The sequence below is a fragment of the Notechis scutatus genome, chromosome 1 (assembly GCF_049901735.1).
Source record: "Notechis scutatus isolate UNSWTSFEM ecotype Mainland chromosome 1, rNotScu1.2, whole genome shotgun sequence".
Classification (NCBI taxonomy): domain Eukaryota; kingdom Metazoa; phylum Chordata; class Lepidosauria; order Squamata; family Elapidae; genus Notechis; species Notechis scutatus.
Window position 1 is genome coordinate 45,381,082 of NC_142009.1, and position 24,956 is coordinate 45,406,037.

Sequence of the window (24,956 nt, forward strand, 5' to 3'; positions counted from 1 at the left end):
GCAATGCATGCTTCTTTTCAATGTACATTACTGTTATATAATACAGATATCTTTCCACCAGAATAAAAATATTAATGGTATATCATACTCTACAAAGTGCTTGAACATTTTACATCCAAATTTGCATGTGAATTCAACCAGAGATACTTGGACGATGTAGGCCATTAGTTTTAATGGACTGGCAAGCTTGTCATTTACATTAACACAGCTCAGTGCTTTTTGCATTTCTGCAGCTAGTTTTTATTAGCGCTGCTGTTAGGATTGAGTTTGAAGATCATGACTTATGGCACAAATTGTATATGTGCCTTGACTAATGGCCTTGTTTTTCTTTAAGAAGGTGTGAAGCCTGAGTGTAAAGCCTGTAAACATAACCTCTTTGAAAAGTGTCTCAGCATTCTTGGAGAAAAAATGATTTTTAAAGAAATATAGGATTAGGTCTTAAAATTGTGTGTTACAGGACTTGTAAACTGTAAAATTATTGGCATAGTTAATTAGAAGAAAATATTCTGACAGTGACCAGTGAATTTGAATATGAGATTCTGTTAGATGATTTGTATTAAATTTCTTTATTTAAAAGGGTAAAGGATGTGTGTGTGTATATATAATATACACATTTATGGTATTCAGCTTTGTTCGGGTATTTTCCCACGTTATTATAGTTGTGCTTTTAAAGTTGTAGCAACGTTTCGGCAGAATCTCATCTGCCATCATCAGGCTTCTGTATTGTGTTCATCAGAAGCCTGATGATGGCAGATGAGATTCTGCCGAAACATTGCTACAACTTTAAAAGCACAGCTATAATGACGTGGGAAAATACCCGAACAAAGCTGAATACCATACATGTAAGTACCCGTGAAAACTTAAGAAAACAAATATACACATTGTGTATATTTGTATGTGTTTTAGAGTGATTATTTTCATAAAAGGAGTTGATATTTAGATCAGATACCTATACAATTAAAAGGTGCTATTATGTCAAGCTTTCAAAAGCCCGTAACATGCTGCAGGAAATATTTCAGCAGATGCTTTTATGTAAAGTAGTCAAAACATTTTGTGTGTGCAGTAATTAAGAACATTACAAAAATGGTCTTATTCCATATATGAAAATGTTTGTTTCTGCCTTTCTAATGAAGATTAATGAACCTAATGTTTTAACATTCAGTCTCTTAGAAAGCTTTCATTGGCTCTCCTTGGCTAATTAGTATCGACACAGCAAACAGGCCCTATCGGTATCAGACCATTAGTCTGGCTCTATATACAGTGTAAATACATCTTTATTATTTGGCCTCGTGACAAGCCATCTGCTGAAGAAACAATGGTGTGATTTAGCAGATGTTAGCACCAAACGATAAAAGCATCCATTTACTAGGATCCTGTTGCTATAGGGCAGACTCTACGGGGTTATGTGGTGCAGAGTGGGCTCACAGTTCCCACCTGTAATTTGTCGTCAAAGTTGCAGCAAAATGATAAAACCATGCTTTGTGGATTCATAATTGTAGTCTCGTTTGGAAATGCAAGTAGTAATTAACTTGAAATTGGCATTATACACCAGAATTTACATTCCTGCTGGTTTTTGAAAGGCTGTTTTAATAGCAGTTTGTTTTTTTCTGTATATAAAATTACCTAAGGCTTTTTTTTTTGCTGTGGTTTATTGTAGATGCTATTAACATTTTAAAGGAGATGAAAGAGAAGAATGTCTTTATTAAAGATTCAGCTGTCACACAGTGTTTCCGTATCCTTAATAATGTAGCCATCAAAGGTGAAGTTGAAAAGGTGACTCAGCTACATGAGGCTATGGTATGCCTGGTGTTACCACAGTCTTCTGTAAAATTGTGTTCTCCCCTCGTTACTGTTCACTTGCAGAGGTAAGTTGGTTGACACCTGCAGTTAACTAAAGAAGCAAAGATACTTACTTTCATGTTTCCATTTTACACATAATCTTTACATGCTTTCTTTATAGTGCAATTCGAGAAGCCTATACTTAGGGAAACTCATTAAATCCATAATTAACTGCTGTTTCTGTGTTTCCCTGAAAGTAAGACCTAACTTGATTTTTATGTGTGGCCAATATAAGTCCTACCCCAAAAATAAGTCCAAGTTAAGACCCCACCCATTCCATTGCACCTGGTTGCATGAGGTGGGCGAAGCGCATGGGTAAAAATCAAGCTAGGGTGGGGATGAATGGTGTAAGTGGGTGTGGGGCATGTGAGGCAGCTCCACCCCTCCATCCCCACTCTAGCTTGATTTTTATCCATGTGCTTTGCCCCCACCTTGTGCAACCAGGTGCAACAGAATGGATGGCAGCGTCCACACAGGCTCCTGCTAGGTAGGGCTGTCGATGACACCGTCATGAGGTGAAAGAATGGAAGACATCCCCTGAAAATAAGTCCTAATGCCTCTTTTGGTGGGAAAAAAAAATAAGACTGTCTTATTTTCAGGGAAACACTGGGTATTGCTGTAACTGTTGTTATAGCAATAGCACTTAGACTTATATATTGCTTTATAGTGTTTTACAGCCCTCTCAGAGCGATTTTTGGGTCCTCATTTTACCCACCTCGGAAGAATGGAAGGCTGAGTCAACCTTGAGCCTGGTGGGATTCGATCTGCCAAATTGCAGTAGGAGTAGCTTGCAGTACTGAACTCTAACCACTGCGCCATCGAGGCTCATATGTCATCATGACCATCATGCTTTTTTTGTTTGCAGTATTTCTTCCATTTTTTTAACCTAATAATACCAAAGAAACAAAAGATGTCTCAGATCACTGCATTCTCTAAGAATTATTGATATTCCCACCACCCTATGTCCAAAAGCGAGTAAAATTGGGCTTGAGTTGAGTTTACTTCCTGATGACTAACATAGATATATCCATTTAGTTTCCTTGGCTTCACTGTAAAACCAGTGAAACTGTAGAAACTGTAAATTTCTTGCCTTCTTCAAGGCTGCTTTTTTCAGCTTCCCAGAATGGTCTATAGCAGTGAACCTTTGTGACTTGGTGGTCCAACTAGGCTACAGGAGGGGAATTGGGATGTGCAAGTGGCAGGCCAGCACACACACAAAGCTCAGCTTGCTTGAGTACCAGGCCAACACATGAGTGCCCACTGGCCAGCCACATGCTCAAGGGCTGCATGCGTATACCAGCCCACCGCTTGTGTGGTCCAATTCCAAATAAGCCATGACCCGGTAGTGGCTTATTTGAGGACCCCTGGTGTATAGCATGCAACAGAACTGGCCATCTTATTCCTATTTTAAGTAAACAGTTTTTTCTTGGATCTGTTAATAGGATTAGACTAAGGGTAGGACTATAAACCACTCATAGGGGTATTTTAAAAAGTGAAGTAAAGTTTCCTTTTGAATCACTGCACAAGGTGGTGTGACCTGACAGCTTTTTGAACGTAGAGTGCCAATAGTCTGCTTTCCCCTATTAACTAATCAAGCATAAAATGCACTTTAAATACAATGTTCTCCTATCTTCATTTAGCAAACAGATATGCAGAAATCCTTCAGAGTTATTGTTTGGGACAATTATTGGAAGCTGTTCCTATTTGGACATTCCCTCTCTATTCCTTCTCAGAACAGATTTACAGTTTTTGGTCTACCAATAGCTTTCAACAGACACCTTCTCCTGAGCTCATAGATATGTTCTGCTTTCATCAATTCAAACAATGGAATCTATTCCATAAATTCTGGAAAGTTACATTGAAATGGTGGGGCATGTAATGGATCATTTTTTTCTCTTTCAAGAGCAGTGTATCGTAATTTCATTTTAATGTGTGCCATTGTATAAACAGGAAAATGACAATAAAAGTTATTCAGTTCAATTCAATCTAGCATCTTATTGAGAAGATGCTCAATAGGGGAAAAAATCCCCTATGACCAAGCCTTTTGTAAGCCTAAATACAAGTGACACTGACAGTTTGGTCTGATCATAGAGAGGATATAGCTTGGAAATATTCTAGACAGATTTTTTTTTTGTCACCATACAGGGATGCAACCATCACTCTCTTTCATGTCCTGGAGCATAATGATTGCTTTCTATTAGCTTTCTCTCCAATCTCAAAGACTGACATCAACATCTGTTCAGTTATTCTTCGTGCAATGTCAGGATGGTTGATAAACAGCTGCAAAGCAGCTCTGGTGGAATATTCCATTTTTAATTCTTAACAACAAACATTTACTGATTTAAGAGCTTGGCATCATCAGCAAAGTCAGTGCATGACCCTATCGTGGGAGACAATATGGAAGTCTGAGAATCATACTTCGGATTCATTTTTATCTAAAACTTCATCTCTTTGTGTAATTCCCATTTTTATATGGTGCCATTGCACTAGAAACAATATTGGTCAAGCTCTAATAGTTATTTTGTCATTCCTTCAATCTATACAGCTATCCATCATCTCACATGTGTGACTTTGGGCAGCTGGCAGACTTAAAAACAAATAATTAAAATCATAAAATGTAATTCACAGGAGAGTGCAGTCCATACGTTATGAACAGTTAATCATTCAAATACAAGATATTAGTTTGTAAACAATTTTTGTTTTCCATTCCTAGTTGCTAATACATTCCTCCTTTTCTTGACTCACTGGTCAAGAGTATTTTATGATATGTTGAATGCACTTGTATTCTGTTTCTCTTCTCATGTCAACTTTGAGCTTGTTGTTTTAATGTTATTTGTTAGAATTACGTCCTGCCTTTCGTCAAAGCTCAGAGCATCTTGCCTGGGTTCCCTTTTCATTCTCTCCCCTCAACAGCAACCCTGTGAAATGGTTGGGGGTGAGAGACTTAGATATTAAATTCTTTTAAACTAGGAGCTCCATTCTTCAAAACTGTGGTTTTGATTGTCATACCATTGGGAGTATTAAGATGGTTCAGAACCCTAAGCAGTTTTGAATGTTCCAGACATAGGAAATGGTAATAATATTATTGCTATTTCAGGTTGACTGTAATTTGTACAGTCTTTGCTAAATTCATATGTAACTATTTGTTTGTTCTGAATATTTTTTCATATGCAGGTAGGATAGAGAATAAGTGAGATGATAATTATTACTGTTAGATTTTACATATACATATTCAAAAATCATTCACAAGCTTTTCCCAAGCTTTTGAATGTGATAGCTGTGTTTTCATGATGTGTACTGAGGAGTCGATGGAGAGATGATATGGTTTGGATTTCTGTAAATGGAGCTTTTGCATAGTGGGAGGGTGGGATAATGTTCTGAAAAAAATATCATTTTAAAATGCTCACAGGTTATCTTAATTCTTATATATAAAAGTCTAATCATGAAAAAGTCTAATTTTCATATAACTAATAAACAACAAGTAGAAATTATGACTGTACGTTTTGTCTGAAGAATTTTTTCTTCCTGGGTCAGGATGCCAGTAAATGGGACAGCTTCTTAATGGTTCAGGCTACTCTGTGGTAGTGTGTATAATTGTCAGCTTTAAAAGCTAGACCAGATACGAAACTCTACTTTATCATATAGCTATATTAACAGAATCTTGAAAGTCTGAAAGTGCAATTGTTCTGCCGTCTCATTTACAGCCTGAAAAACTAGGGTCAATCCCTTGTGAGCCTCTTGCCCTACCCATTTTACAGTTCCAGCTATGCTGTTTGTTACCTGATCATTTCTAAGGCAGCATCATACCCCACCTCCCCTCCCATAGCATTGCAATAATTTTGTTTATCACAGAGACATAGCGAAAAATTTAAAATGTAAATGAATATGCATTATTCAAGCTTAACACAAGCTTATTAGATCACCTTCTGACCAGATTTTTTTAAAGTCCTACTTTCTGTTCCTATATTTTTTGGAATAAGATTGATGATATCACAACAGGTTTGTGGCAGTGCTGAGAAAGCTCCCTTTTAGCAAAAGTGGGGTGAATGGGTTTGGAGCCAGGAATAATATTTTTATTCAATCAGGATGTCTGACATTCTCAGCATTATTTTGCCATTTAAATATACTTCTAAATTGTCATTTCCCCAGTAAAATTCTTAAATGGCAAATAAAAAGTATATATATATATATTTATATAAAATGTTGAAGAGCTGTCTTCATATAGTGGACTGAGAGGCAGTACAACTGCAAATATATGAAACCCTTTATAATGGTTGAGCAAATAATCAGATGTCCAAACTCATTAGATCTCAAACATAAGGAAGGACTTCTCGATATGTTCATGGCCAGTTTCATCCTGCTGAAGATATTGTGGTGAGGGCTTCCATTGAAAATATTAGTGCACGGGAAGGCTACTTCATGTACTGCAGCATGGCTTACCTCAATTTTGAAATGACTATAATTTTGTAAGATCTTGCAGAAATTTCATGTATTGATTTTTTTCCTTATATAATATTTCATAAGCTTTTGGCCTTGTAATTTTTTTAAATAATCTTTTACAAATGATAGATAACATTTTAATTTTATTTGGCATTCTTGACATTGTGAAATTTCTTGCTGCTCCTTCCCCCTTTGACTGGATGTATTTGTAGTATTTTTTCTGAGCTCTTACAAGAATTGTTATGAAAGCTGAGAAGCCAATAAGGTTTCTTGACATGATGACGCTACTTAGGGAACATACAGGTAGTCTACCTATGACCACTCATTCAGTGACTGTTGTGAAGTTATAGGAGCACTGAATGAAGGGACTTACAACCCATGCCCCAAATTACTTCCTTTGCAGTGCCCCCACAGTAATGTGATCAGAATTTGGTCGCCGTCACATGAATGACCACTTCAATTCCCCCATATGTCTCTCTGTCTTTTTGACCTTCTGCCGTTGTGTGTTCTGCCACCCGAGAGGATCTACCACCTTGGCTATTTTATACTCGCCCTCCCCCCCTTTTCTTTTTTCTTTTTGCAGTACAAATCCAATCCCAGCTCTGTCCAGGAACTCTTTGCAAAGGGTTGCTTTGATGTGCTGCAGTTTAGGGCTCTGCTTTAGTCATCCCTGTGTCCCCCCCCCCCCATGCAAAGTCGGACCCAGCACAGCCAAAGAGCACAACACAAAGGGGTGCTTTGGTACACTGCTGCTGGACTGTAAAAAGTAGCCCCTAGCCATAGTGCAACACAAAGCCCAGTCCTGCCCCACCAGCTAGGCTGGGTGTGTGCCTCATCAGTATTGCCAGCAAGAAGATGGCAAAGATGGACTGGGGCGCCAGAAACCAGAACGGCAGGGTTCTCAGAATACAGGGTGCTCAATGAGTTAGGGTGGCTGCTACTTCCTGGAGAATGGCAAGAAGCCTGGAGCCACAGGCAGGGTACAAGGCCTTCAAAAGGATAGAGAGGGAGAAAGGGGAAATAGGCAGATAGGAGAAGTTGGAGGCACCTTACCTTACCGAGAGAAGATTGGTAGGGACCATTCTGGAATGTCTAGGATTGGCTAACAGCTGGTAAAATTTGCTTAATGATGGCAAATGGGGCTTAATGATTGCTGGAATTGGGGTTGCTAAGTGATGCAGTCACATGACATTTCACTTTACAGCTATATTTTTTAGCCACCAAAAGTTTTATCCCGGTTGTGGTTGTAACTCAAAGACTACATGTAAAGCCAATCTGAAAGTAAAATTCTATTTCCCGGATCCATCATGAGAGTGATCCCAACCAGTCAGTGATATTTTGAATAAGATGTCATTGTGATGCTAAATAGCCAGTCAGATCTGGCTACATGACAGTAACACTGAAGGCAAATGAAACCAATTGAGAGAGAAGGCAGTATAAATGCATCAATGAACTGCTACGTAGACATTGACGAAATGGTATGGGTATATGTATTTCAGTAGAGAAAATAATCTTGAAATGACATTTCTAATTTCAGTTCAGCTTTTCTTATGGAACATTTTCTATGACGGAGACTACAGCTGTCTCCCAGTCATAGTTAAATTCTTTTGGCCACTCCAGTAAGTTATGGAATAATTTATCCTATGGTTCTTGGACAATGCTTGTAACAATTTCTTTTTTAAACAGATTTGAACTGAGAGTAAGAAATTGATCAATAATCCTGGCCTAAACTTTCTCGTCTTATTTTTAAAGTAATTCCTCTACCCTTGCAAACTGCCGATTTTCCTAACGCTATGGAGAAATCTATACATACACCACCCTTATTAGCTTATGTTCTGTTTATTTCAAACATCTACATTATTTATGGATTGTTTTCTTCTCACCAACACAATTTTTAAAAAGTGAAGGAAAGGTTTGTCTCTCTTACTCCATTATTGCAATTAAGAATTTTACATCCTTAGTGCCAAAGGACAAAAGTGGTTCATTTGTCCTAGGAGAACAGAACAGTGATAAGATGATTTTTTGTCAAGGATCATTGGGTCGTAATTAAGTTACATTCATTGCTATTACTTTTTGAAGGCTGATTGGTAAATGACAGACTTCATGCATTTAGTACGGACAGTGTTCACTGGGTTTTTTTCCCCCCTCCCTCTGTCAGAAAATCCTGTTGAGCCTGATAATGTAAATGTGGCATTTTATTCTGAACAAAAGAGTAGGGAAATGAGCTATCTTGTCTAATCATTCAGTTGTTTAACACTGACTTCCAGTTTAGACTCAATTGGCTGGAAAGCACTTGACATGTGAAGTTAGTGCTGTTCGGAATTCATGTTTGAGTAAATTTTAAAGTAAGTGACAGCTAAATTGTACCTAGGGAAATTACAAAGCCTTCAACACAGTTAATTTTTTGGGGAGGATTAGTTGTAATTGCAACATGAGTCTCCTTGAAGATTCCTCCTTAAAGCTGATGAACGAGGGGGAGGGGGACATTTAGCTCTTTTAAGAGCCCTGTTCTCTTTACAGAATATTTTTTTTAAGCTGATTGTACCTTTTGAATTGATTTCCTTCCATGCTAACTTCTGCTTTAGATTTACAGAGGGGTTTGTTGTTCTGTTTTTTCCCCAAAAACTCCTTCCTCCCCCCTTTTCCCTTCCTTTCTAGTGATTTCTGGTTTGAGAGCATTCCAATTAGTAAAACCCTTAAGTAAATTGCCACTTCACTAATATGCTATGCAGAACATTAAAACACTTTATTCCAATTAAAATCAATATTTAGCTTTTTACTTTACTTTTTTTTTTAATCAAGCAAGCTCCTTGGTTTATATAGGTTTTTATATGCTGACTAAAAAGCTGAAAGAGTGACATTTTTAGAATTAATATTTGTTATAAATTAAAACTAGAAGAGGTTAAAAAAAAGAATTATGCATTTAGCTGTAATTCACAAATAGATAGTTTCTAATTTGTATAGATAATTTTTAATGTTGCTATTTTTGAAAATGTTTACAATTAATGAAATGAATTTATTTCATAATTACATTATTTCCTGTTAAGATTCAGTCAGGTGAATTGCAAAATAACATTTGTTTAATCACAAATTAATTCAATTTTCAATTAAATGTATGAATGAGAAATTAATTCCTAATCAAACAGACTATCTAGACTGCATGTTTATCTAGCGCGTGAAAGTGGGGGGGGGGGGGGGGGGGGGTGGGGGGGGGGGGGGGGTAAATGGCCCCGGGCGGTGAAAGCCGGGGGGGGGGTTTCGGGGGGGGGGGGGGGGGGGGGGGGGGGGGGGGGGGGGGCAGAAGCCCTATATCATATTGTAGAAAAGAGCGCTCAAAACAATTATGACACTGTACTGCTGGGACTGAAATATATAAACTGGCAGGTATGCAAGTAACAATGAAACAGCTTTGTTTGAAAAAATGTAGCAGTGTATCTGAATAGCAAAATGTTCCAACTTTTGTATAACCAATATTACGAACAGTTGTAAGATTATGCTCGTGGAACAAAATGTTCAAGTAATTTGATCTGTATTAAAATTTCACCATTGGAAAATACAATTATCTATGGTGCTAGGAAAAGCCATGCTAGATCAGATCTACAATTGTCTAATCTGGCATTCTCTTTTGAGAAAGGTTAGCCTCATATAAGTGGAGATCCCATACTTAAGAAGAACAATAAAAGTTCAGTAACATCCTCCCATTTAAGTTACCTAGCAGTTAGTATAAAAAAAGTTGTCAAACCTAGTAATGGCTCAAGAAATAAAATTTAGTGAAGATTACAGAAAAATAGAAACTAATAACGAATGACCTATTGCAACAAGGGAATTTGTGAAGCCATAAAATAGGCTAAAAGAGGGGAAGTACCTGGACCAGATGGATTTCCAGCTTCTTTCAGGAATAATTTGTACAATTTTATTTTTATTTTTTGGCAAAAATGAACTCAATTTTATAGAGTGGAAAGATATGAGGCAGCTGGATCAAAACAGACTAATATAGTGTTACAGTAGTCCTCACTTAACAGCCATAATTGAGATCAGAATCTCAGTTACTGAGGCAGTTAAGTGAGACATCATATGACTGCTTTGTTCAACAACTGCAATCGTTACCCTTTCAAGTCGTTAAGCAGTCTTGCAAATCAAGTCCCTGGTAAGGAGCGTGAGGTGGTTCAATTTTTACTAAAGAGTCAGTTGAGAGATAATAGAAATATATTGAACATTTTGGAATACCTAGAACAGCATAAGGAAAAAACAAGATTCGCTGATCTTTCTAAATGAAGAAAAGGTCTCTGCCAATTTGAACTAGACTTTCTTGTTTAAAATTTTGGAAGATATGGACTTTGATGAGAATTTTATTTAATGGACAAAATCAACTTACACTTCACAGAAGGCAGATAAATGTAAACTGAGAATTGACATACATTTGTGAAATACAGATGAGGACACTCCTTAATGCCGTTGTTATTCATATTAGCTCTGGAAATATTGAATAGAACCGTAAGACAAGGCAAAAAAATTGCTAGAGTAAGGATTAAAAAAGAAAAGTATAAATTATGGGCAATAATTGGTGAAAATCTAGAAAGTTCTTTGGAAGAAATAGAAAAAATAATTTAAAAATTAAAAGATTTTAGTGTGCTATCTGGATATAAAATTAATGAGAAATTGAAGATGTTAATAAAACATGGAAGAGCAAAAACTATGTAAATGATTTTAAGACTGAGAGAAAAGTGAAATATTTGGGTGACTGATATGAATTCGTATTTTCAGAACAATTAAGATATGAAATGAAGTTATGGATGTGCTAAGATTGGAGAAAAGTACAATTGACATTGTTAGGTAGAATTTTTATGATTAAAATAGTGCTGGGGTTTGTTTTTTTAAACAGTAGCTATTTTTATAAATAAAATGTACCATGTTAACAATGGCAGAAAGATGTGTGTTATGTGTGGCAGGAGTTAAATATAAGAGAGTAATTGTAGCTCAGGATTGAACAGTGGGGCCCTTGGTGGTCTCTGACCCTGGTTGTTTTCTTGCAGACATTTCATTGATCTCTCAGAACAAACCCCACTTCCTTTTCGCACTGATGAGGGTACCTAGTTGGGTAATGGAATGTCTCGAAACAACCAAGCTGGGAGAGCACCAAGGATTCTAAAGATTAAATAAAAAAAAATTCAAGATTTTGCAACCTGCAGCTTGGTTTGGTTGAATAAGTGAATGCTGCTAAGAAATAAGAGAATCTTAGAACTAGAAGTGCATGACCTATAGTACATTTAAAGTTAAAGTTAATATAGGTTTTAAAAATAATTATATTAAAAGTGCCAAATTGAGCATATGGAATAGATATAAACCCAAATTGTACCTAAAATATATGTGTGGATCTCAGCACAAGAAGAATTTTAAAGAAAATAAACAGCAGGCTAAGAGAAATGATTAACATATAAAGAGCTGTACATGAGTCTGGAGAACATAAGGTGAAATCAAGAGAATTTGACTGCAGAGGGATTTAGTTTTCAGTAGTTTTCATATGCAGAATTAAAAGAAATATTTTAAATAGATAACAGGATATTTGGAATTGAACAGCACAAGATATAATTTGAAATTGAACTATATAAAATCATGAACATATAATTGCTAAAATGTATAGACTGGTGAAATTTGAAATGGAAAAAGAACAAATGAAAGTTATGATAAAGTAGGCTAAGAACATAATATATTGCTTGAACAATGGGAAAACAATGGTTGAAAGGATTGAAATTTATAGTATGCTATTATTTAAAAGAGGGATTTTATAAAATGATAAACCAGAAAAATTGTCTAGAATGTATAAAGGTACTTCAAATTTAAACATGGCAAAATATGAAGGGTCATTTTATCATGCCCGGTGAATTTGCAAAAAATCCAGAAAATTTTTGGTTCAAATACAATGATACAAAGAGTTTTAAAGATGAATATTCAATTGAAACCATAACTTTTCTTGTTTGGAGTATTGGATAGACAATTAGAAAAGAGTTATGGTAGATCATGTTTCTATATAACTATTGCACAATTATTATATGCACAAAAATGGAAAGACTGTGAAATACTCACAATGGAGGAATAGATTGTAAAGATGACAATTAGCAGATGTGTCAAAATTGACTTGCATAATTAGAAAAGGACAATAACTACATTTATCAGTCATTATTGATGAACTTGTGATTTATGCATTTGATCTTTAGAACGGAAAGAAGGAAATTATGTTGTAATTTTGGAAAAAGGGCAAAATATATTTATAATCACTTAAGAATATCAGAAGCCTTTTTTCTTTTCTTTGTTTCCTTATGCTCTTTTCACTTGTTACTTTTTGTTTACCTCCCTTTTTCTATCAAAATTTGTATTTTTTTTCTTTTGAAAATTTCTTTGATAAAAATTATATATAAAAAAGAAGCTCAGAAGGGTGTTAATTTGACAAGTCTGTTTTTGAAATGTGTTCTTCAAAAAGGCAGTTGCATAACAGTAGAGCACGACTTTGGTTGAGGGTGGGTTCTTATAGTTCCATTTAATTTTTGCAATGGCTTATTAAAAATCCTGGCTTGGGCTCAGAGTGACTCAGTGAATATACCTCATTGTGAATAACTGATTGCTGCTGCTATTTTTTAAAAGAACTAAATTACCAGTTTCCTCACACTGAGAAGTTTCTGATGTTGCATCAGGTTCTGTAAGGGTATTTTCTCTGCAGCTCTTGCTTAGGAAAATCTGGACATTGGTGGGTAAGAAAGTTTCTTAGCATGCATAGCACTTTAATTCCAGAGCTTTCTGCTGTAGGTGTGATTAATTTTGTAAATGTGGTTGGAGAACTCTAATTTGGCAATCTTGAAACTAAATATTAAGATGTCATTCTAGTACCCTCCAGATGTTGAGTCAAGATGACAGTTTAGAAATGTAACCTTTATAAGTGCGTACATTCCCTTTACTCTTAAGTATTACTTTTAACCCTTTTAACTTTCACTCATTTCTTAGTTTACAAACACAGGCTAGATTTTTCAGAACTCTATATTTGAATACCGTGTACACTAGTAATGTCTCTTAGTTGGCATTCCAATTACTCATTTATTGATAGCTTTGATATAAACAATGAATTTAATACTGCGGGAAAGCAGCTGAGATGAATACTGTTGCTCTTTCCAGAGTCACTGTCAGAAACAGAAATAAATAGAGAAAACTTGAACATACAAAATTGTACCCTAAAGAAAATTGTGAGGGAAGAGTTTCCAAGCTTTTCTATGTGTGTTAACTGAACTTTTATCCAGAGCAGAAGAAAACACTGGTTATATTAAGCTTTATATCCATGTGTGGTAGCTACCATAGCATTTCTTTTGTCTGACAGTAATCTAGTTTGTATCATCCTCTTGCAGTTTTCAAATTAACCTGTAATTTAGTCTTCACCCCAAATGACAATAATTCAAATGACTCTGTGGGGTGCCAGAAGATGTTCTGTAAACAGGGCTCAGTAAAAGGGGATAAGGTAAAGATCCAACAAGCCAGGCTATTTACGATTTCATCTGGGATGCAGTAATATCATTATGTGCCTACATTTGTAATTATTAATTAAATTTGCATCAATCTTTACAAAATTTTATTAACCTTTTAAAAACAATAATTCATGAGAAAGTTTAAATGAATAATTTTCTTTCAAAAATTTTGTTTTTGAAGTTATGTAACAGTCTTGTTTCATAAATATGCTGAATTTTCAATTGTTCTCAACATTTTCTTTATAATTATCTAATACAACAAATATCAGTAATTAACTGCTAGAAGTTAGTTTTGAAGATGTCTCTAACATATATTAATTTTCACTAAAATTTTTGAATTAAAATGGCAAATATATAACCACACTACCACTATCATATACTTGTTAACTAATGCAATACTAAATTAGACCAATGATGTTTTTGTTCTGGGCACATATATATTATTTGGATTTATAGTTAATAACTAGGAAAAGAAAGAAATAAAGGAAAATACGTTTGTATATGTCAGCTCATTATATTATGCTGCTTAGTTAAAATTCATATTCATAGTTACCAACTAAATGTTAATATTTTGTATGGTAGAACTACCAAATTATATTTCTTTAATGTATTAATTGGTTAAAGTGCCTGAGTTATCTTTTAAATTTATAATTTGTAAATGAATGAATCAAATTTAGGTTGTAATTAGTTAACTAAAGTATATGAATGACCAGAACTATAAAATAGGTGGATTAACAGGAGATAAAATGAGAAAAAAAGAATTTTTTTTAGTATGTTTGCATTTTTAAAAGAACTATTACTCTATGAATTACATTGTGATATTCAAATTACTGTTTTAAGGTGTGTTGTTTTTTTCTTCCTGCTAAAATCTTTTGCTGGATTTTCTTTAAGGGATGACTTATTAACAGCCGTGGAAGTGTTATTTGATTGCTATAGGAAGTACGGTGGGCTGCCTAGGCTTCATGAAATCTTATGTGGATTAATAGAGAAGGGAGACACTGAAACAGTGAAGAAAGGTTAGTCACTTCTATTAAGCATTTCTGCTTTCCCCTGTTGTTTCAGAGTGCAGTTTTTTTATCAAATAAACTGTTGGAAAAGTTTGTTCAAATGAGGAGGCTCAAATAATATTCTATAATAATACGACACATTGTATTTTTAAATAAGTTCTCATAGCTGCTCTAATATCTACATGTTACATAGCTTTTCTTTGTTATAAAATAATTGATACATGTAATTTTTAATTGGTTGGGGGCCATTTAGCCATAGCTTAATTTTGTGATTTTCTAGCAGTGATTGTTTTATTTCACCAATATCTGTACATCGACATTGAATAAAAAATTACAAGTGACCATATAACTTACTCTATCTTTTTAATGTTCCTTGTTAACGTTAGCCTAATGAGTCTTTTAAATAAATCTTACAGTTTTCGACTTTCTCACTGAAGAGAAAAAACAGATGGGAATGATGTTTGATCTCTTCTTTGCCTTTCTGGTAACTGGCAAATACAAAGAAGCCAAAAAGATCATTGAGGTGAGAGCATATCTAAAGTACCCTAATCTCTTACAGCTATTTAGTGTTAATTGGAATATATTTAAACTTTTTAGCCATTAATTAGTGTTGTTGTAATTAACAGTAAATAGAGCTCAAATCTAATCACATATGAGTGGTAGGAAGCCAAGGGAGACCTTGGGCAGCTTTTTAAAATATGTATAATTATGTTTAGAAATGAAATAATCTCCTGTATATTCAAATTGTTTTTTTAATTTGTCGAATTCCCTATTAAATATCCACATAATATTTGCATATAAATCTTACATTGTGAAACAAATTAAACCCGCATTCCTGGGTGTAAAGTTGCTAATCCTCTTTTCTAACAAATTCTTTGTTCTTTAAAGCACTGGAATTTAATTTGCTGCAGACTATACTTAGATTTATTTGTAATGCTTGTCTAAGAGTTAATCAGCCAAACAGCAGTGTCTGCTGTAGCCTGATCTTTCATTTAGCACTTCTTTTTCTCCTACTATAGTAAGCAGCTTATAGAGAGTGGAAGGTGTGAGGGAATGAATTTGGTTTGCTGTCTCTGCACTTGGGAAAAGTAGGCTAAACAAGGCAGAAACATTTCCCACTTCCCTCATGTCTTCACTCACAACTTTATCCAGAAGCATCCAAGCCGATATGGCAGATCCCTTTGATAATTGAGCCAATCCTGGCATTTTCAAGGACATTCCAGTGTCCAGAGGCAGCCTCATCCCACCTGGGCCCTTAGCTTAAAAAAAGCAAATACTGAGCATGAGAAAAGAACATGATAAGCAGAGGCAATTGTTCAACTTTGGCAACTTTAAGCCTTGTGGACTTCAACTCCCAGAATTCCCTAGCCAGCATGCTCTAGTTTTAAAGTTGCCGAGGTTGAACACCCCTGAGCAAAGACATACAGGCAAAGGTGACATCTGGATACTGGCTGCTATGACAGGCAGGTAAAAGGACTATCATTCTACTTCCAGGACCACAAGCTATAATGAAGAGCATGTCCCTTTTCTGCTTGGAACTTTTCTCCAACCATGGTAGCAACCAAAAAAGGAGCAATCACACTGAAACAGCACCTCATCCCAATTAGCACACAAACTTTTGGGGAAAATAGTTTTATGCTACTTTATAGACTTTGAGGCTTTTATTTGAATTGAATATTTAAAAGACTGAGAATATAAGAGTCTGAATATGAAAGACATTTAGGTGTCGACAACCTATTGCAAGTTTTAGAAGGATGGAGGTGACCCAGAGCAATATCCTGTTGGGGAACGTATATATTGAAGTAAAGCATTGGGTACAGTTTTGCTGTGCTGTAATAATATATCCAGTTCTTATAGAACAAACAACCCTCACAATAGCTGACATGATCTACGTAAGACTAGTATATTTATCTAGTTTTGATTGAAATTTTGCTTATTGAAATGGGCCAGATCAATTGCATTTCTCCTTGCCTCCAACTCAATATTCATTTATTACTTGCACATTAGCGAGAACAAAGGTGAGACATTAATCTTTGGAAAATGTGAAATTAATTTTGTTTCAAATAGGTGGAAAAACCTCCAAGGAATGTTTTTAATTATAATGTGGTTTGTAAATAATTGCACAGAAAGAACACATGAATTTATCTAAATTAATTTTAATTTTACTCAGCTACACTATCTGATTGACAAGTTTAGTTTTGAATTGTCAAAAAAGTTATAAATTAAAGGATTGATGAAAATTTAATCTACATTTTAAGATAGGTAAGGGGATTATTTCCCTCCTTTCAATTTATGATAGGGACAAAATGAAAGATTATTTTTCCTGGGTTTTCAATTTTCCCCCAAAATGTACTTCTCTAACCTTGATGGTTATACAGTATATTATCTTGATTAACAGTTGCTAAGAAGCAGCGATGAAAACATACTTACTCATATCCTATTTGACTTGGAAGCTTTCTGAATGAATCTGACTGACCACAATGTCATACTGAGTCCTAGAATTGAGAGACCTATTGCTTCTCAGAGAAGACCGTTTCTTCCTGCTGTTTGATAAATGATTATTGGTACCATTACCACTCAAGATGCCTTGCTCTTCATATGTCTAAATCTGATATATATATCTGTTTTGTGGCCTGTACAAGAAGTGCATGCCCTTAGTGTATTTATGCTTTTCCCCCTTCCTTCTAATATACATTGTAGTGTTTTATTTATTTTCTTTCAATTTTATTCCATCTTCTGGGCATAATTCATTTACTTTATATACGCACACAGCATCTTCTCAAGCTTAGCTTATTTATGCTAACTAGAATGCATTCAGGTAGTCATCACTTAATGACTGCTGGTTATGAAAGTGCTGAACAAGGAGACATATGATCAGTCCTTATAGCTGTGATCATGACAGGGTTCTGCAGTCATGTGATCATGAATTGGGGTCTTGGCTACCAGGTCACAATTATGAGGGTTGCAGCATCCTGCAGTCACACTTGCAATCTACACTGCTGGCTTCTGAAAGCAATGTCAGTGGGGAAACTGGCAGAAGTTGCAGATGGTGATCCCATAATGTTGAATGTAACAACTGAGCAGAATTTACTTAACTGCGAATTGCCATTATATGGTGAAGTCACGTGATGATGTGCTTTACAGCCACATTGCTTAGCAATAGAGTTACTAGTCCCAGTTATCATCCTTAAGCACAGTCTACCTGTATTTTAAGTAAACCTTACTGTTTACTTAAAAAGTTCTGCATTGGCATTATTTAAGAATTAAATTAAAAAGTGCCAATCAGCATCTTGGCTGGATGTGAGAAAGGAGGACATAAACCTGTTGCTTTCTCACTTGAGTTCAGCTATTAGTGGTAGTTCACTATGAATTATTGTTTTCATTCTATAAATAACATGGTTATTTTTTGTTTCAATTATTGTATACCAAACTAGCTAATTCCAGATTTTTGGAATAAACATTCATCACATATTTCTCAGTTTGATCACCAACATCACAACCCCCAGGTGTTATGAATGTTACACAAATGATTTAATGGAGTGTTGTCTTTGTTGTTTCTTAGATTGTCTGGTAGTTACATTTCAAAATGTTGATTTTAAAAAAAGTTATAAAAATGCTGACTTCAGATTTTGTGTTTCTATTTTAATTTGAACTAGATACCTCCATGCCAATCTGTGAATTGTCATGGAAACACAAAAAATGTCCAGATACCACCACCCCACACACCCAATGTTGATAAGTAGAAAAGGTAGAATAGATCAATAACTGTTATTAAGTCTGCAGGGTTGTGTGGCAGATGCTTGTATGCTTGAATTCTACAGCCTCGGAACACTTCAGTTTCTTGTAGTTCAATTCCCTGCTTAGACAGGAAACACTACCCACTTCAAACAAATGGTTATGTTCTTTAATGTTAGATGTTAACTTGGATTCTAGTAACATATTTTCTTACAGGAGAGAGAAGATCTTTGTTAGAAGAAGTGATTGGTTGATAAACCTGAATCTAGACAGTATGTGTGTTGTTGAAGATTTCTTGATTTAGTATCATAAAATGGATTTAATAATAGATCTACATTAGAAATATTAATTTAAATGGAACTTTTAAGTCTCTTGAAGCACCACAGGACACGTGCCAGAGAAGTGTGCTGAAGAACAGTGGGGCATTGAGAATCTATCTGCCACAAAGACTATTTAAGGAATTGGAAAAATGAGATTAGAAAGACTCAAGTTTTAGAGCAAGAGATTTGAGACCAGGCCAACCTGATAGAGAAGGCCAGATTTACCTTTGCTCTGAGCAGCGAGCTAGACAGATGTAGTCTTAAGTGCATACATGTTAAACTGACATTATTGAGTATATTCATGTGCTTTAGAGCAGTGGTCCCCAACCTTTTTATGCCGCGGCCCGGTACCAGCATCAGCTGGGCGCCGCCATCTTGTTTGATGAAAAAGTGCTTCCGGTGAGCTTTCTACCGGAAAAGCTCACCGAAGCACTTTTCATCAAAACAAGATGGCGGCGCCCAGCAAACCAGCGACCCGGTGGGATTTGTTCCACGGACGGTGCCGGTCCGCGGACCGGTGTTGGGACCCCTGCGTTTAAGTTACATAATAACTTTTTATAAAGCTCATGGCATTATTTATGCAAGCATATCAAAATATTTATTGATTCATGTTTTTCATCCCATTCTCTTATACGTTTTGGGGAGTTCTTAAGGATTTGATCAAAAATATAAAAGACTTCTTGAGATCTATTTCTCACTTATTTATTACGATACACATGGCTTACTTTCAGTATTCCTTTGCAAGATTATTTATTGCCAGATAAACCAATTCTGGCTTACTTTTTACTGATAACCAGGAAGAAGGAAGTCTAGGCTTGGGATTTAAAGTGCATTGCAGAGGGAACTTTTTCCACATACTATGACTTAATTTCTTTTTTAAACTATTTATTGTCTTTAAAGTTGTACGCTACCCAACCTCTAAATACACAAATAGATGTTACTTTATTTGTAAAATAAAGAAGTTCAAAAGAAATTTCACTTCTAACATTATTGACGTGGATGGATAAATATATGCAAATGGCAGCATGGTTGTACAGGGAGAAGTAGAAATATATTTTTCGTATATCTGCATATACAAGTTGTCCTTGACTTACGACCACAGCTGAGCCCAAAATTTCAGCTGTTAAGCAAGACATTTGTTAAATGAGTTTTGCCCCATTTTACAACCTTTCTTTTCTTCAGTTGTTAACTGAATCACTGCAATCGGTAAGTTAGTAACAAAGCTGTTCAATGAATCTGGTTCCCCATTGACAAGGTTATAAAAGGTGATCACATTACCCTGGGACATTGGAACTGTCAGAAGTATGAACCAGTTGCCAAGCATTTGAATTTTGATCACATGACCATGGGAATGGTGCAACAATCATAAATGTGAAATAAGGTCATAAGTCACTTTTTTCAGTGCCTTTGTAACTTTGAACAGTCACTAAACAAACTGTTGAAAGTTGAGGACTACCTGTATATTAAACCATGAAGACATTAAAATGACATGTAGTTAAAGCTTTGTTCAGGGTAAGGGTTTGGTAATCATTTATCAATCATGAGGAAATACTTCTGTATTTTGATCCTTGCAAGGGCTGAACTTCAGCAAAGAATGAATTATCTGGTTCATGCAGTTGAGGATCTAAAATAACAGAGTTTTATGGCACTTTAAAAAGTCATAAATCTATTTACATAATTTAATCAAGCCCATTTTGTCAGATACATAGACTGTTACCACTCTCTCCAAAAATATAACTAAACCTTCAGATCTTTTGACCTCCTTCCCTGGAAGAGTCCTCAGAATCATATTGGTTTGCCAACACATTTTTTTTTATAACAGGATGATCAGAAGGTGCTTCTGTTAGCACAGGGATTTCTGTTTACTTGGAAAAAGAAGGCTTCAGTTCCATTCCTCTCAAGTTATACAGTGTTGTTACTTTTTTCTATAATGGGCAGGCATATAAATACAATGAATAAATAAATAAATAAAATAATGAAATGCCAGTGAATATGTTGCTCTTTCAATAAAATAATTAAAATGCTGATTTTTATCTCAGTTTCTCTTAATATACAAAATATACAACAACAATAAAGCAGATGCTCCCTTAATTATAAAAGCATCTATAGGTAGGTTGGGAGAGAGAGATTAACTCAATAGCAGAGATGTAAATGTGACATAATAGAGAAAAATATACTTTTGACTCATTAGAAAGTAAATATGTGTGAAAATTGCAATAAATGATTAAAAAGTGAAACTACAGGTCAGAAGGGAAAGCTATAAAATTATATTTAGCTTTATAATTTCTATTGCGGTGATTAACAACTTTAAAAACACAAAATTTATTAAAATGCAATACATAATTATAACCCATAATAAAGTATAGATAAATGTTATAATTGAAATGTTAAACTCCTTTTTGAAAATGCAGCAGAATGGTTAGAGATAAACTGCCAATATAGACTACTGTAGCAGTTCAAGAGATTTAGTTAATCTGACCTAGATGTTCTTTTAATAATTGAGAACACAGTATATGTAAAAACACTTCTCCATTTCAAAATGAAATGCAAGAACATCCATAGTATAATTCAGTGATCCTTGCAGTGATTGCTGCAAAATAATTTCTTAAGAGAAAAGGATTTGCTACATACACTTTTTCAGATTTTAAAGCTGTTTAGATAATTGGCATTTGGAACATAAGTAATATTGAAAGTTGGAGGTGAAAGGTGAATCTGATTTTTGCCATGTCACAAAGGGGATTATCTGCAATTTCAAATGAAATACTTCTGTACAATGTCAATGGGCATAATGTGTAAAATGTTAATTTTACAGTTGTTGCTTGGTTATTTTGTCTTGTATATTCTCATCAAATTGATTCAGAATGAAATATAAGTGATAATTGAATGAGCTCTTTTTCTTGTACCTACTTGCAAATATAAAGTGAACTGTAAAATAATATGCAAAGATATTTTATTGATCCTATTTGTCTCATAATCATACTTTATTCTCTTTTGAATATGTATGTGAGAAGGAAATTAAATGCTCCGATCTTTCCAAAATTTTACTACTTATTCTCCTGGGTAGTATCATTAGTGTATGATATGTAACATCCAATAGGTAAAAAAATTGAAGTGTGAGTAGCCAAACTTATAAAACAATGACAGTTACTATGGCATTGTTTTATAAGTTTGGCTACTCACACTTCAATTTTTTAACCTATTGGATGTTACATATCATACACTAATGATACTACCCAGGAGAATAGGAATTTAGCAGTAATATAGATGGGTTTACAGAATAAACTGAAGCAGAATATTTATGCAGAATATTCCTCATGCTTACTGGAAAAGTAATAACATGGACTACTGGCTAGTAGAGTAGTAAAAGAAATATGTTTTTGAAAAATATATATTCTGTTATAGTAAGAATAGAATGGGTCAACACTCACTTTATAATTGTCTTGCTTAGCAACAGAATTTTTGGGCTGAATTGTGGTCATAGGTTGAGGACTACTTGTATAGGCAAAGTGGGCTGAAACATTTTTTTAAGCCTTGGGAAGCAAGATAATAGTTGGAAATGGCTCAGGCAGACACCTCTCTGATTCACTGAATATAAGAAGGGGATTTGGGTCTAGGGAGTATATAATAAATCAGGGATATAAATAAATAAAATAAAAATATTGTATTTTGATAATGAAACTCAGGCATCCAGAATTCTCCAATACAACTCCACACTTTTTTTTCTGCACAAATGCCTTCCTGACAGTCACTTCACAATAATCACTCACAATGAAAAGATATATAACGTTTAGTAACCATTTTAAGACCTTTCATGCCACAGTTGTTAAGTGAATCATTGCAATTGTAAGTAACGCAGTTGTTAAGTGAATCTGGTTTTCCCATTGACTTTGCTTCTGAGAAGGTTGTAAAAGCTGATCATATGGGACACTGCAACCATCATAAATATGAGTCATTTGCCAAGTGTCTGAAATTTGATCCTGTGACCATGGGGATGCTGCAATGGTCATAAGTGTGAAAAATGGCTATAAATCACTCCTTTAAGTGCTGTAACTTTGAATGATCACTAAACAAACTGTTGTAAGAGGACTACCTGTACTTCGATCAAGGATATTTTCCTTACTCTCTATAGAGTGGGGGGTGAGCCCTTACACATTTTTTCTCTAGCGTTTGCTCTTCAGGATGTACATTGTTTTCTTCTTTCTGTATTTTCAAAGTTGTATGCTGCTCAGAGTCTTTGACTACCTTTTAAATTTGACAAATAAGTTTAAAATGCCAAATATTTTGTTATAGTTTTGTGCATGGAAAACAATTTCAAATTGAGCTATTTGTGTTCTAACAAATTACCTTATTTTAAGTGAATCTTACCCATAAATAGGTATATACAAAATTGAAGCCTTTAACAGCAATTAAAGTAGGCAGCATTAGCAGACTAATCTATGACATAAACAAAAATATCTGTTTATTCTTCAGGACAGAATGTCTCAAGGAATAAGCACTTGAAAGTATAGTATTTATATATATATTCTATCTTGGAATGTTAATTTAAAAGCACAATTCTATTGGTACCATAAACTAATTATAAAAAATAAATTTTGTTTTTGCTATTTTAGGAAAAGTAAGAATTTTTCACTATAAAGCCCAGTGGGGGCTCAATTGCCTTTCAGGAAGCCAAATTATAAATTCAGGTTAATAATTTGTTTTGAAGAAATTATCCTTAGAAAACAAATACTTATTTTGAATTCTTTTTTTACAGACACCCGGCTTAAGAGCAAAACCAGAAAGATTGGAATGGTTTGCAAACAGATGTATTACAAATAATAATGTATGTATACTATTAATTTTGATTTGTGTATATTATTGATTCAGTAGAATTCTATCACATTACTATCAAATCATTCATATCCAAGGACAAATAGATTACTTTCTGCAGTGATCATTGAATAGTATTTAATCCAGTTTCCAGATGGCAGCATTGTAATCACTCTCCTCTCTTTCTATTTTTGCAAAATCTTGATAGTTCATACTGTTAATGACCTATTACTACCCGTGCTGCAAAACCCCAGTCAAAGAGGAGCACACTATCTCCCTTTATCCTTTTGGAAAGTTTACATGATTATTGTCATGCCCTTGGTGGAGACTGACTCTGAGGGAGAGGAGGTTGGAAGAGGCTGGGGAAGGGTAGAGGCCGGCTGAGCAGTCAGAGGAGGACCCAGGCCCATCCCCTCTCCATCCTAGGGCACGCAGGGAGGAGAGGGCCTTGATCCTCTTCATGGGCTGCGGCTGTGACAATTGAATAAGAGGTCAAACATGCATACGGGCAAATGCTGGAAACAAAGCGTGGAAATAGCTCTAGTTTATGGTTCCTCTCTGACTTTGGCATCCTTCCCAGTGTGTGTTATCTGTGGACGTTCTCAGCCCTTATCTTGCCTGGTTTGTGTTGCTTTTTTCCTTCTTGTAACTGTTTGTGTGGGAGTTTTTTGTCTTCCATCAAGAATATTTGGAGCTTGGAAGCAAAGTGAAGGAATAAAAGGGGCTTCACTTGTTTTCTGTGACTGTGTTTATTTTGCATCCCACCCTGGGTTATCACAATTAGGTTTTTGGGAAGCAAGATGCTTCTCCTTTCTTCTTTCAAATTCTTTGCCTCTGTTTGTGATAGGTGTCATATGATGCCTCTTATATCTTTCAAAAAAGCCCATCGAAGTGCTTTTTTCTTACTTGTAATGTCTGATACCTCACAATGTGTAGTAGTGAGGAAAAAATGGGCACTACAGGCTGTTTGAACTATAGCACCAGTAAGATTAAGAACTGAAGTAAACTGTCAGGACTCCGACATGTCTTATGCTATACATATTTTTTAAAAGTGCTATCAACCACTCTCCAACAAAGCAAATAGCTTTCCAGATAAACCTACATATGTATTTAGACATTAAAGCAGCTGCTGGGATGTTAAACCAAAAGGCAAATGAAAGTGGTTTCATACTAAAAGAGAATATTTGATGGACAAATGTATGAATATTATTAATGCAAATATATGAATATTGCTGTGTTAGATTTATGTAATGTTGTTTGAAATATCTGTGCATGTTTTGAATATTTTTATAGTTCTT

General features: G+C 35.0%; 1 protein-coding gene across 2 annotated transcripts in view; it reads left to right on the forward strand.

The window, feature by feature from the left end:
- Positions 1–24,956, forward strand: part of LRPPRC (leucine rich pentatricopeptide repeat containing) — a 92,617-nt gene that overhangs the window by 39,272 nt on the left and 28,389 nt on the right. For both annotated transcript variants that reach the window (XM_026683437.2, XM_026683455.2), the window contains exons 22-25: positions 1,658–1,865; positions 14,679–14,803; positions 15,211–15,317; positions 23,603–23,671. In XM_026683437.2, the coding sequence (XP_026539222.1) occupies positions 1,658–1,865; positions 14,679–14,803; positions 15,211–15,317; positions 23,603–23,671 (509 nt within the window). The remainder of the gene's footprint in view (positions 1–1,657; positions 1,866–14,678; positions 14,804–15,210; positions 15,318–23,602; positions 23,672–24,956) is intronic.